Here is a 14,230-nt window from a genome sequence, read left to right on the forward strand (position 1 = left end):
GGCCAGTGCGAGGCGTGCGGCAGCGGGATCCGCTTCGTGCCCCAGCAGATGAGTCTGGTACAAGGAGCGCTCACGGTGACCAACCTCCTGGCCCACACCAACTACTCCTTCTGGGTGGAGGCTGTCAACGGCGTCTCCGACCTCAGCCTGGAGTCCAGGAGAGCTGCAGTCGCCAACATCACGACGAACCAGGCAGCTAGGAGGCGCCGATTCCTCCCCCGGGCTTTGCCTGTGTGGGTGATGCTGATGTTGCTCCAGCTGGTATCTGCAGCAGCCAGAGCCCGCCCTACCAAACCAGCTGTTACCCTGGTTTGGTGATGGGTGTGAGACCCTTGGGAGATGGGACCCTTATCCTCTCTGCTGCTGGAGGTGGATTCAGGGAGCCTAGGTGGGCTGGAGACAAGTTGCTGCCGAAAGCAACTCTTCTCTGGTTCGTGGTATCCTTTTTCATCGTCCTTTCCCTCCGCTTCAGCCTGCAGTTGCTGGCAGAGGCTCCTTTTCTGCGGGAGACAGGGGGCACAGAGAACACTTGTTTATTGACAGGAACACTAAGTGGAGCATGAATCTTTCAGGCTGTTCTCCCAGCTTTCTGTCTCTTCCCAAAGGGCCAAGCAGCAGTTCATGCTCTGCTCTTAGCTCACACCAATGCCAGGCTCTTGCAGGTGACAGCAACGTTTACTGGGAAGAGTCCCTCTCATGCATGTCTCACCTTTGCAAATCCCTTGCTGCAAGATGCTCTTTCCTCAGGAAATACTTCTGAGCAATGCTCTACCCCAGGCAGGCCAGGACCTTGCTTCAGAGTCACCTGAGCATCTCCCCAGAGCAGAGCCCAGCTAAATCCCTTTCCCTGGAACATGCTGTCAGCAGAGAGGGCAGGGCAGGGACTGACCCTTCTCTTTAATCCTCCCAGCTGGAAACAAGCCCGCAGGAGCTTCCTGCGATGCTGAGCCCCTTCTGCTCTTGTGGTGGTGGTGCCAGGAGGAGAAACTTGGGGAGCCTCACTGGGTTAGCTCATGGCTGGCATGAGAACAAGGCCCTTTTGTTAGCAATGCCTGCCTGTCAGAGTTCTCCAGCACTTTGAGCCCATGTGGAAGCAGCTCAGTCCTTCTGGCTCCCTCCTGCGTGACCCCTCCAAGCATCAGCCTGATGCCTCAGAGGGGGGATGCTTTCAGCAAGTGCTGAATGTTCCCATTTCAACCTCTCTGCTGGAAAGTAGGTGCTGAGCCGGTGCTGCAAAACCAGCAGTGTTGAGAATTTGGTAGTGATGGAAGTTTAGCTGTGACACCTGTGCTGCAGCCACAGCAGATGGCAGCTCCATCTTCCCCAGAGCCACCACATCCCATGTTTAATTCAGCAGTTAGGGTTATAAGGGGTGTCCAGCCCCTTTCTATGAGTTGGATGCAATGATTGTGCCTGGCCATTGCAGCACCTCACCATGCTCCTTGGGGTCTTTCCAGGGGGGATTTTCCCAGAGAGAAAAGAAGCTGGTGAGTTTGCCCCTGGCAGTTCCAATTCAATTGGTAAATGGACCAATTCACAGGCTCCCAAGCCAGGCACAGGCAGGTGACAAGAATCTTGGAGCAGGAGAGCACGCTCAGGGCATCTTTAGATGGATGCTCAGTCCCTGATTAACCCCTCTGGGCATTTATCTCCCCTTTCCCGCTTCCCCTGCCCCTCTTCCCCAGTTGGGGTCAGGGTCCTTCTGGGGATCTCCGCTACCTCCTGCCCTGCAGCCCTTTCTTTCTGGCCTCAGATTACAGCGAAGCACCAATATCCCTTCCTGCCTGTGCTGGGATGGCGCCCTCCTCTTTCATCTTCTCAGAGCCTCCTCACTCCATGGGGAAGAGATTGAAGCAACTGAAGCGAACAAAAGCCTGTTTGCAAGCCCCTTCACAGCACTCATCTCCACATGGCTTTAATTAAAACAGAAGCATGGTTTAAACCAGGGGTCCTCCATGGGTCCCTGCAGCTGTGTCCTCCTACTGCCAGCCCTGTGTCTGACACCCTTCCATCTGTGTCCCCAGCCCCGTCCCAGGTGGTGGTGGTCCATCAGGAGAGCACGGGCCAGAACAGTGTCACCTTGCTGTGGCAAGAGCCAGACCAGCCCAATGGCATCATCCTGGAGTATGAGATCAAGTACTACGAGAAGGTAAAGCTGAGCTTGCTGCCATAGATACATCCCAGCATGGCAGGGGGATTCAGGGGCATGAAACTGCTGGTACAACTGCTGCTATCGGCCAGCTTCATGCCAAGGACTATTGTGGAAAACTTTGTGGTTGCTATGCTGATGCAGCAAGGTTTTTTGGTGTTGTTTTTCCCCAGAACAAGGAAATGCAGAGCTATTCGACCCTGAAATCCAAGGGCACCACCGCCACCATCTCTGGGCTCAAGCCTGCCACACGCTACATCTTCCAGGTCCGGGCTCGCACCTCCGCTGGCTGCGGGAGGTTCAGCCAGACTGTGGAGGTGGAAACGGGGAAGCCAGGTGAATGTGTGATGCTGAGGGGTGTGGGGAGTGTGGGAGATGGTGATACCCTTCCCCATGGTCATTTGCTCCTCTGCCACACAAGTAGGGAGGCTGGAGGCGTGTCTCCTGGGGTTTCAGCCTGCAGGGCTTGCTTGAGGTTGCCCACCTGAGATATGCTTATACATTAAGAAAAGGGAGGAATAACACAGCAGTTAGAGTAGGGAAGACCTGGCGAAGTCCTGATGCTCCAGACTCATTTTCCCATGTGTAAATGGTCCCTGTATGCTGGAAGAGCCCCAAAGCTGGGGCTGGATGGGGAATGCTGCTTTGTCTTTGAAGACTCCCACTGGGGTAGGTGAGTTTCTGGGCTCAGCAGAGCACTCCTCACACCAGCTCACCTCTTTCCTATTCTGCTTTTTCCAGTCTCTCTCCGGTACGACACAATGACGATTGTCTGGATCTGCCTGACACTCATCACTGGCCTTGTCGCATTGCTGGTGGTCCTAATCTGCAAGAAGAGGTAAGTGTTTTCGGGAGGTCGGTGTGGCTTGTCACCAAGCGGGGTGGAAGAGCTGACTGGATGGGCTTAGAGGGTAGGTCAGGAGTGGAGGGAGCCCTTCTCCATCAAGGAGGTCCAAGGGGGACTTGTGTGTGCTACCTCAGAGTGGCACGTGGAGCACACACGCCGCTGCCCAGAGGAGACAAGGGCTGCAGCTTTTAGCAGTGCCAAGCCTTGGAGAACACCTGGACAAAGAGTCAGCCTGGCAGAGCACAGGGATGCAGCTGGTGGGGGGCCAAGTGTTTGCTCAAGCTCCTCCTGGGCTGCCTACAGGCCTGCACGCTGCCCTCCCCCCTGCCTTTGGGCTGCTTGTGGAAGCGAGAGCCAGGAGCACTTCTGACCCTTGTGTCCCTGTGGCAGGCACTGCGGGTACAGCAAGGCTTTCCAGGACTCCGACGAGGAGAAGATGCATTATCAGAATGGGCAAGGTAGGACCCTCCTTGCTGCTGCCCGGGGGGTGTGAGGGACCTCAGCCCTGGGGATGGGCAGGGACCTGGACCTGCTGTGGTTTCCAGGGAGAAAGGTTCTGGGGATGTGGCTAGGGGACCTGAGCATGGGGGGCTCTAGTCCCAGGGGCCTCCTGGTGATGAGGTTGAAGGGTTGCACAGCGTGAGGTGGGTTTGCAGTGGGTTCATCCCAAATACCAGCAGGATAGAGGAGTGGAAAATTCATCACAGGCAAGGGATGGGGGGTGATGGAGGGGGATGATCACATGGAGAAGACCTGGGCAGCCAAGTCCTGGACTTCTCAGAGGACACTGCTGTGCCAAATCTTTAGGTTTCCTTGGGGCTGCAAAATCTGCGGCTTCTCAGCACGTCAACCCAAGAAGTCCTGCCTCTACTTCTCAGCAGGGCTCCCTGAAAGAGCTTATCACCTCTCTCTCCTTTAAAACCTGGCAGTGAAGTTCCCCGAGTCCAAGTTCTATGTGGACCCCCACACTTACGAGGACCCCTGCCAAGCCGTGCATGAGTTCACCCGTGAAATTGAGGCCTCCCGCATCAAGATCGAGAAGGTCATTGGGTCTGGTGAGTCCCCAGGCCAGGTTGCCTCTTTGAATCCGGAGTGGGAGGGTTTTTTTGGTGCATGAAATAAACTCTTTGGAGGCAGCCTGGAGCAGAGAGTTTCTGTTGAGCCACCACGGCCCAGGCTGACACAGAAGATGGCTCAACCTGTCCCTGCTTTCAAACCTCAGAGCAAGCATCTGGGGTGACAAGATGCAAATTGCAGGCAAAATGGTGAATTTTCAGAACAGAATAAATTTTTGCATAGGGCTGTACTGGGAAGCATGGGGCAGAGATGGGGTGCTGCTGGTGAAGTTCCACCTCCAAGGGCTTACCCCAGAGCAGCATTAGGAAGCCGGGCTGAGAGACATCCTCGCTGCTTTAAGAGACTTGCAAATTTGTTCATTAAAAGCGATAAAGCAAGTGCCACTGTAATCACTATGCTTGGCCTATCGCCTTCAGTAAAAGGCATCAGAGAGGTGGTTTCTGGTATTTCTGACCAGTTCCCAGAGGTGATACTGGAAGCCAGAGAGGGACAATCCTTTCTGTACTTGGAAGCAGTGACGCACAAAGAACCCGGGAGTCCCGAGGGGCTGAGCAGGCTGCGAGCACGCCAGCAGCCATGGTGCTGGTGGGTGGGTGCAAGAAGCTGAGGATGTCCCCATGCCCTCACCTTCCCTTGCCTTGCAGGGGAGTCTGGAGAGGTGTGCTACGGCCGCCTGAAGCTGCCGGGGAAGAGGGAGATCCCCGTGGCCATCAAGGCGCTGAAAGCAGGCTACACGGACAAGCAGAGACGGGACTTCCTGAGCGAAGCCAGCATCATGGCGCAGTTTGACCACCCCAACGTCATCCACCTGGAGGGGGTGGTGACCAGGAGTATGTGCCTGGTGGGGACGGGACACCATAGTGGGGCAGAGCTGGCATGGATCTCCCTGTGGGAGATGGGGGTCAAGGACCTATTTTGGGTGGACCCCATCCCTCAGCTGCCCCGCTCACTCACTTGTCAGATGTCCCTTTAGCTGGGGTCCTCTCCATCCCACCCCCTTACCTCCTCTTAGAGGAAAAACCTTCCCAACCTTGCTCTGCGGTGTGCTCCAGGTCAGGGTTATTGGTTTAGGAGATGCCCTACACATTAGCGTTTATTTTAAAGGCTGCCTATGTTGAATCATAATTTCAAGTCTTCCTTCAAAAGAGGCACATTCTTATGCAAAGCGTTATGCTAATGGCATGCAGATTTCAGCGGGATAAAGAAGCTGACCTAGCCACATCAATAGCACCTGGAGGGAGGGGTAAGTGTTGGGGTTATTGCCACATTCTCACCGAGTGCCAGTCCTGCACGGCGCAGGGGTCAGACCGCTCTTTGGGGCTGGAGGAGACCTGGATTCATGACTCTCTCAGTAAAAACCTGGTACTGGGCTTCCCGAAGGAAGGTGACTTCTCTGCTAATTTGACCTCCCTTGTCTTTTTTGCAGGCAAATTGGTAATGATTGTTACTGAATATATGGAGAATGGCTCGCTAGACACCTTTCTCAGGGTAAGGAGCTCTTTTATATTTTTATTCATTGCACACTCCTCCGGGCTGAGGGACTGGAAGAGGCTGATTCCTGCTCCTCAGTCTCGCAGCCACGGTGTGCCAGAGGCACTGGGAGGGCAGGAGCTGGGATGGGGGTCAAGAGAGAGGCACCGGGGTTAGGGGAGGTATTAAGCCAAAAATGAGAGGTCCTAGGGGGTTAGTTCGACGAGAGCAGCATCAATAGAATGCTGGTAAAAACCACGAATGGACTCTGGGTTATTTCCTTTCCAGAAACACGATGGGCAGTTCACCATCATCCAGCTGGTGGGCATGTTGCGCGGCATCGGAGCGGGCATGAGGTACCTGTCTGACCTGGGCTACGTGCACCGGGACCTGGCTGCCCGCAACATCCTGGTGAACAGCAACCTGGTCTGCAAAGTGTCTGACTTCGGCCTCTCGCGCATCCTGGAGGATGACCCCGATGCTGCGTACACCACCACGGTGCGTGGCTCCTAGCGTGGCAGTCTGACTGATGGTGACACTGGCAGATGGGCAAGTTAGACACTCTCAAGTCAAGGCAGGCAGGGCAGAGATAGATAAGTCACCTCACTGCTGATATCTGGACCCAGAGCATGAACCCAAAGAGCTTCTGAGCTTTAATGCGTTGCTCTTCCTGGAGAGACATTGCAGAACTGAAGCGTGCAGAGAGCAGGGAGCTGATCAAACCTTCCCAGCCAAGAGCCCCCTGTGGGTGTGCATGTCCCTCTGTGCAGGAACACTCCCATGTCCCCACTGGAGTCACACGGAATCAGAGAATGTTAGGAGTTGGAATGGACCTCAAAAGATCATCTGAGTCCTTCCCTAGACTGTGTAGCTCCATCCACTCCTTCAGTTTTCCCAGAGCCACCGGTCAGTAGGTGGGTGTTGTGGAACACTCAGCAGCAGCGTGGCCACACACTACTTTTTTCCATGTGGCTGCCCCTCATTTAGGGGTGTGGAAAGGGTGAGAATCCACTTTACGACTCAGGTGGCACTGTCTTAGTGTAGGACACTTGTCTGTGAAGGCGTTTTAAGATTTTTCTGGCTAACCTGACAGCTTGGGAGCTGGCTGTACTCCTCCACTGGAGGTCATTGGAGGCAGAATGAAATGCATTGAGGAAAACGCGCTCTTTTTGCTCTTCTCTGGCCATGAGAGGAATTTGTGTGCTCCTCAGGCACACCTCTGCCAGTTTAGAGTTGCACACCACACCTGCCCCAGCTGCTCTGGGAAACGCACCCGATGCTCCCTGCACCACAGCTTTCCTCTTCAGATGTCTGGCAACCCCATTTCCAGCTTAAGTGTACCCTTATCCTGTATATTGCTGGGTTTTGTCAGCATGGTCCTTTAATTCAAGAGATCCTCCTCTTCAGCACTTGCTTGCTGAAGCAGTCATGGACAGGGAACATGTGCTGTCCTTCTCCTTGTCTGCTCAAGTCGGGCTCTGCCCAGAGTCAGCTCCATGTTTCTGTGCTCTGGTAGCCTTGGACTCTACTTCATCCCTTTGAACTCCTCTCTTGAACACTGAGGACCAGAATTGTCCATGAAGAAGACCTTGTAAAAAGCCCAGCTTTCTCCTTGCTCTATTGGAAATATATTAAAGTCTTCCTTTGGGTGCACCTCTAAGCTTATTTTGTGCTGGTTGCTTCCTTGGTGCTTTGCAGAGGACACCATCCCAGTGTATGGCTTGCCTAATCTGCTGTCCCAGGTGCAGGGGTAGGGATGCCTGAGCCCTGCTTGCTCTGACCCCCTCTGTCGCTCACTTTTTCAGGGGGGAAAGATCCCCATTCGCTGGACGGCTCCGGAGGCCATCGCCTACCGCAAGTTCTCCTCGGCCAGCGACGTGTGGAGCTACGGCATCGTCATGTGGGAGGTGCTGGCCTACGGCGAGCGCCCGTACTGGAACATGACCAACCGGGACGTGAGTGGACATGGGACAGTGTGGGTCCATCCCTCCCACTCCCCACGCGAAGCTGCCGAGAGCCCCAGGCTTGCAGCAGCAGGCTTTGGGCTTGTCAGACTCTTATCTCCACAGTAGCACAAAAACTGTCAGAGAACGCAGGTTGTATTCCTGACTACAACCTGGGGGCAAAATCTCCAAAAGGAGGCAATAAAATTAATATTTTTGTCTCTGCAGAGCCACAGGACTCCTTTTTATTTTTTTTTTTAACCTGCAGGGACTATAAACCTATCTGCCTTCTCCTAGTTTTGGGAGTCCTTAGAGTCCCCTCTCTGCTTAGTGTTTCTATTATTTTAGAAAATGACTTTAGTGACAACAGGGCATGGGTGCAGTGGCTTACACTGCATGTATCTCACGAACATGCCCCTTTTCCCCATCTGATGGCCCCAGCAGCTCGTCTTCCCTGTGTGCCACTGCCTGGGGTGCTGGGACTCGGGCTGGGGGTGCAGCTCCCCTCTGACATGTGGCTTCTTTGCAGGTCATCAACTCGGTGGAGGAAGGCTACCGCCTGCCTGCCCCCATGGGCTGCCCCACGGCCCTGCACCAGCTCATGCTGGATTGCTGGCAGAAGGACCGTGGCGAGAGGCCGCGCTTCTCCCAGATCGTCGGCATTCTGGACAAGCTCATCCGCAGCCCTGACAACTTGAAGTGCACGGCCACCGTGAACCGGTGAGGGCTCCCTGAGCTGTTGCCGCGAGTGGGGTTTGGCAGCGGATGCTTGGGCAGAGCACATGGATTGCAGCGAATAAGGGATTATTTTTATTTATTTTTAATCCAGCTCTAGCAGCAGGGGCTTCCACTGTGACCATGGATGTGCAAAGGGCCCCGGGCACAGGTTGTGGTGAGCATGTCGTTTGCTCCCATTGTGGCATCTCTAAGCCAGGGTCTGGTAAAGGATGTTGCAGCAGCGCCCACCTTTACCAGCTTGCAAGGGCTTCTTCTGTCCTGCCCTAACCTGCAGGGTCACAGGATCTTTGAGATGGACCTCACAGGACCCACACCTCCTGGTCTAAGCCCCTTCTGTCCTGCTCCCAGGTTCACCCAAACACCCTTCAACCGAGGGCTCCTCGACCTGACCAGCTGCCTGACCGTGGAGGACTGGCTGGACTCCATCCGGCTGGGACACTACAGGGACAACTTTGCCATGGCAGGGTACTCCTCCCTGGGCATGGTGATGCGCATGAACATCGAGTGAGTACTGGAGAATAAATGGCACTGGTTGAGTTGCCCTGCACCATCTCACTAGCCCCAAACCATGACCATCCTGCCTCGGAGTGCTTGGTCTAGTTGGTCCCTGATGCCAGAGACACCCTCCTAAGGAAATGGAGTCCTGGGACAATGTGCCAGGCTATGCTGACCTTGGAGACAAGGAGTGGGAGTTGTACTGAGGGGGTGTAAGTACCAGGTCAGCTCTGGTGCTCTGTGGTGGCTCTCTTGTCATCACAGATTCATAGGTAATTCGGGTCATAAAGTGCTTCAGCAGATCATCTAATCCAGCCTCCTGGTGAAAGCAGGGTCAGATACAAGGTTACTGTCTTGTTGTGCTTCCTAGCTTTGTTTTTTTTCCCTACAAAAGCAATGTCTGGACCAGCTTGTGGCTGCACCATAGTGCTTAGCTTCTCTGGGACCATTGGGAAACAAACACAGCTGGGTGGGCACCTCAGAGCTTCTTCAGACCCCGGTGCACTGGGCTGGCTCCCTGCTCAGCACAGCCAGGCAGAGACATATCACCCGGGGCCTTGGAGTGAGTGTGACATTATAGCCAAGTGACCAAAGCTGTGTTAAGTCAGGAGAGCTGGAACACATGTGCCATCACCCATCCTCCCCCTTCTAGGGGTCTTTGAGGGGCAGGAGCACCAGAAGAGGTGACAACTCTACCTGCTTCTACCCTGGGCTTACGTTCCCCATCCCATGGTGTTAGCGTTAGTGCCAGGGCTGGCAACAACTTCTCCTGCCTCTGAGGATGCTTGTTCCCTGTCTAAAGGCTTGGAGCTGCCAGGAGGTATTGCTGTCACTCGGGAAGGGTGGGACCGTGCACACCTTGGCCAAGGTGTGGCAGGTAGAGAAGGAATTGGTGAAAGGGAAGATGGAGAGATGCTGAGAGGGCTGTCATGTGCATTGATCAGGGATGTCCGTGGGGCCTTCGCTGTGGAGTTGAGCTGATACTGATCCTTGTTTCTCATGCACGTCAGGGAAGCTTCGGAGCAGGGAAGGCTCATCATCCATCCGTCTTTCTGACTGGGTTATCTGAGGGCATCTCACTAAAACTGAATCCAATTTCAGAGCATCGATCTTGTCACCTACTAGCCTGTCAGGAGCGATCCCCCTCCTGCTCCTGCTCCCCCTGGGCTGTCACAGCAGCCTTGTCAGGAGGATGTGCCCACGGGAATGACAGCCTCTGTGTCCCTGGGAGGATGCCCATGGACCCTCAACAGCACAATGTGCTGATGTGCAAATGAAGAGGAGCCAGGCACGAGGTCCTGGTCCATGGGGTGCGCACATGAGGAGGAGCAGTGTCTCGCAGGGACCCAGCAGAGGTCCAGCCCATGGAGTATCTGACGGTGTCTTTGTTCTCCAGGGATGTTCAGAGCCTGGGCATCACCATGCTGGGCCACCAGAAGAAGATCTTGAGCAGCATCCAGGCCATGAGATCCCAGCGGATGAACACAAACGGCCCCAGGAGGCATCTCTGATCACCAGCTTTGCAGACCTCTGTTGGGCATTCCTTAACACTTACCCTGGCAAAGGGGCAGCAGGGTGGTGAGCAGGAAAAGGGGCATCAGGCCAGGACCTGGAGCCCTGGCAGCTTCTCTTTGATTTCAGTGTCGGTGGAAACGTGGCTTTCCAGATACCTCGATGGTCCTGCTGCCTCCTTCCTCCATCTGAAGGGGGAAGCAGCCTTCCAAGCATGCTAGAAGTGGGTCACACCCCTCTCCATCCTCTGCTGTGTCCCTGGGGGACCCCATAGGACCATACAGGACCGGTGGTAACCCCCTCGCACAGCGAGATGGCCCCAGCTGCACCTGCAGGTGGAGGGGTATCGGATGCAACAGCAATACCAGAAGCACTGGGACAGGGCTTGTCGTGGCACACGGCTCCTTTGGATCCAACAGCGGGGGAGGCTGTTGGATCTCTGAACTGAAGAGGGCTCCACAGGCTCCCACACAGCGCAGAACCCTGCTCCCAGTACCTCCCAGTGCCAGTGTACTCCAGCCTGGACTTCCTGATCTCCACCAGCCTGCAGGTGACTTCACGGTCCACCTCTACCAAGCCCAGGAGGGCAGGGGACAAGAGCACAAGGTGGAAGAGCCAGGAAAAGTTGTCTCTGTGTGCAGAGGAGACTTCCCCAGCATGGAGGAGAGTTGGCCAAGGTCTGCTCTCTGGACCCTGCAGAAGCCCCAGGGTGCTGCAGAAAGCTCTCCACCTCTTGAACCCACCAGCACTGCTTCTCTCCAGACCCAGCACAGGCATCCTGGGGCAGCCCAGGCACGTTTTCTAGGTCCACAAGCTCAGGTTTCTCCCCCTGAAAAAGCATCCTGTCCTCCCCCAAAGCTGTAACAGAGCAGAGGGAGAGTTTACTCCCATCTCATGTGATGGAGGGACAGAGAGATTGCTGCCAAATTTTCTTTGTTCTTGTGTTGCCCCAGAGAAACCCAAGAGTTGGCCCCTTGGCATGCTGCCTACCTGTGCCCAGGGTTCCCTTATCACCTGCTGAGGTGGGGTCCTGAGCAACATTTCCAGGTGCAATCGCACATTCCTGTAGCTGGGGCCAGGGGCTCTGGGCAAAGAGGATCTTCTGCACTCCCCAGGTGGTGAGCCTGGGGACTGGGAGGCTGGCCTTGCCTCCACAGCTCTCCTCTCCTCTGCTGGATCATCTCTTTTGGCAAGCTTGCCTGTTGCGGAGCAGTGGCCCCCAAAGACTTGGGGAGCTGGTCTGAGTGGCAGAGCTGGCTGCAGAGATGCAAATGTGGGGCAGCTGTGGTCTGGAAAGGTTTCTCTTGAGTGTAAATACAATTTTTTCTATGGGGTTGGGAAGTGTTTTACTGAAACATGATGTGAAGTACACAAAAATGGTCTCAAAGCACAGAAGCCTCAGTCATGGGGCTGAACTCACTGCAAAAAAAAAGAAAAAAAAAGTTTTCTGGGAGCATGGCTGGGGCGAGAGGCTGCTGGAGAAGAAGTGCTGGAGGGAAGCCACCCTGACTGCAAGGGACCACGTTGGCCCATGGCATCCTGTCCTTAGCACTGGCACGGTAAATCCAGCATGGCTCAAATGCGGGTACTGGTAGGATCTGGCCTGAGGTCTGCTCCTCCCAGTGCTGTCTGGGCACAAGGAGGGTGGGGGGAGGGTTAAAGCCATTTCTCAGCTGCAATAATCCTGGCTAAACTGGCCTTTCTGGGGCTGGCTTAGCCTTCCATCCAGGGCGTTTGTGTCCTGATGGATTCTCTGATGGTGGTGGGCACTTTAGTTCTTCCTATGGAAGCTCTTTGTAACGGGGGACAGATGCAATGTGTTGTTTGATTTGTATTGCACCCTGCGTCCTGCACTGAGACCTGTCACACACCCACACTCTGCATCCGCATCGTGACCGAGGTCAGGCCAAGCCCTGTGGCAGGAGGGGGGGTGCTGGCTGTGTCTTCTCTTCCCAATGTTTAGAACTCCCCAGAGGGCGAGTCCGTCACCAACAAACTGGGGAGAGCAAATGTCACACTGGTGCCACCAAACTCTATCCTGGGGGTTTGCTGGGCAGCCCTGGTGATGTGGGTCTTCAGGAGCTGAGGTTGGGAGCTGCCAATGGCCCCTTTCCAGGTGGTTCGTGGGTCAGATCCTGCAGCGTGGGGTCACTGGGCGGCTCCCAGCCGTGGGGATGGTGGGACAGGGTTTGTCTTTTGTGTTCAGAGTGTGCACCTCCTCCCAGGCAATAAAACTCCTTCTTCCCATGGGCCATCTCCTTGCCTGTTACTGTCGGTGCTGCGCAGGGCTGCGCCACCACTTGCAGAGAGCATGAGGGCTTCCACGGCTGCTTCGGAGGAACAGCGGGGCTGGCACTGGGATGCCCAGTTAGCCACCACCTCCCTCTGCTCTGGAAGGCATCCCACGTGTGAAGGATGCTTCCCTGGGGAGGAGGAATGTCTGTGGGATGGCCCCACAGGTTCAGGGAAGGGCAAAGAGGCTTTGTGGGCTCCCTGGCAGGGGATCTGCTGTGCTGCAGCCAGGGAAGAAGCCCCCTCAAAACCAGTAAGTCACAAGGCCTGGGATCTGCATTCCCCCTTACATACCCCATTTTGGTATTTTTATTTCCCATCACTGCCAGTCAAGTCGTGACTGCGTGATGCTGTTGCTCCTCCTGTCCTGGACCTTCCTGCCTTCCCCATCACCCCCCAAACACATCCTTACACACCCTTTCTAGTTGGCTGGAGCCTTCATCTGCCAGAGACCTCAAGAAATAGGGTTGGAAGGGACCTCTAAAAGTCACCCTGCTCCTCCCTGTGCATGCCTGGTGCCCACAGCTGTGCAGGTGCTGCTCAGACCCTCTCCCCATCACACAGACAGAGACAGAAGCCATGGGACACCTTGGTCACGGCACCCTGCAGGCACTGGGCATGGTGGCACAGCCTGGGAATGCTGGGACGTGTCAGTGTTCACCAAGGACCCACATTTCACTAATCAATTTTATGAAATGAATCAAGCCAGTATCCACGCTGTGCAAAATGCACAAAGTTTTCTTAAATTTCTCCGTCCTGAAGGAAACACCTGATCCATGGAAGGATGGAAAATGCTTAGACATGGGGAACATGTCCAGAGGAAGGAGCTGGTCAAGAGGCAAACTCCGCCATCCAAGGAGAGGTGATGGAAGCACTGGCTTACCTAGAACAGCGTATAAACACCTTCATGTATCGAAATAACCCTCAGCATTTTCACACCTTTTAAAACATCCCCCAACAATCTTTTATTCCGACTTGCCCTTTTGGTCTGTCCGTAGTAAAACAGCTTTTCTTTCCTAGTCATGCCCAATAATCCCCCAAGCTACCGATAAGTAATTTCATTTACAGCTGCCCAGGCCAAATTAGGCGGCGTCATTAGCAAGCGAGGCTCTGCGAGCTGCGTGTGCCTGGAGGTGGCAGTCTGGACTTGCAGAGTCCCTGTCTGGAGCCACCCATCTCCGCTTGGCACCCATCCTCTGCTCCTGCCAACTTTATGCGGGTTTGCAGGGGTCAGACGTGCTCTGTCGGCCACGTTAACAGATGGCGAACTCTGCTTCGTATTTCCCGATCTGATTCCTGTCTGATCGCACACCAGCTCACTCTGCCAAGGAAGGCTGTATTCCCAAACCACCTCCTCTCTGCTTTTAGCACAGTCATTTAGCATCATGTCCAAGCAAATTACGCAGAGTGATCTGATATAAGATAGAAATATCACCCACGGCTGCTGTTTTAACCCTTGGCAAGGTTACCAGTTACGTTCTCTGTTGGTTTTGAAGTATCCTATAAGTCACTTCTTGGAAATCACCATCAAGGAGTGAGACGGCAGCACAGCTCATCCCGTGGGAAATCCCCGTGCACAGTTGCTGCATCTCCTGCTTATGCTGATAAGTGAATTGCAGACCACCTGCAAGTGCCAGAAAGATTTCTGTGTGCAAAGCTGGCAACACTTCCCCTACACACTGTGCTGCTTATTCTTGGAAGTAAAAA

The 14,230-nt window shown here is 54.7% G+C and overlaps 1 protein-coding gene across 1 annotated transcript in view; it reads left to right on the top strand.

Annotated features, from left to right (window-relative positions):
* EPHA8 (EPH receptor A8) overlaps positions 1 to 10,230 on the top strand; it is a 32,199-nt gene extending 21,969 nt beyond the window's left edge. Inside the window, 13 exon segments of the mRNA XM_009867009.1 lie at positions 1 to 205; positions 2,025 to 2,149; positions 2,323 to 2,485; positions 2,891 to 2,987; positions 3,387 to 3,454; positions 3,926 to 4,051; positions 4,718 to 4,903; positions 5,500 to 5,561; positions 5,832 to 6,041; positions 7,349 to 7,498; positions 8,016 to 8,206; positions 8,573 to 8,728; positions 10,116 to 10,230. The exon segment at positions 1 to 205 is cut by the window's left edge and continues 17 nt beyond it. Of these exon segments, the coding sequence (XP_009865311.1) occupies positions 1 to 205; positions 2,025 to 2,149; positions 2,323 to 2,485; positions 2,891 to 2,987; positions 3,387 to 3,454; positions 3,926 to 4,051; positions 4,718 to 4,903; positions 5,500 to 5,561; positions 5,832 to 6,041; positions 7,349 to 7,498; positions 8,016 to 8,206; positions 8,573 to 8,728; positions 10,116 to 10,230 (1,854 nt within the window).
* The last annotated feature ends 4,000 nt before the right edge of the window (positions 10,231 to 14,230 follow it).

Source organism: Apaloderma vittatum, unplaced genomic scaffold, assembly GCF_000703405.1.
Source record: "Apaloderma vittatum isolate BGI_N311 unplaced genomic scaffold, ASM70340v1 scaffold5013, whole genome shotgun sequence".
NCBI lineage: Eukaryota > Metazoa > Chordata > Aves > Trogoniformes > Trogonidae > Apaloderma > Apaloderma vittatum.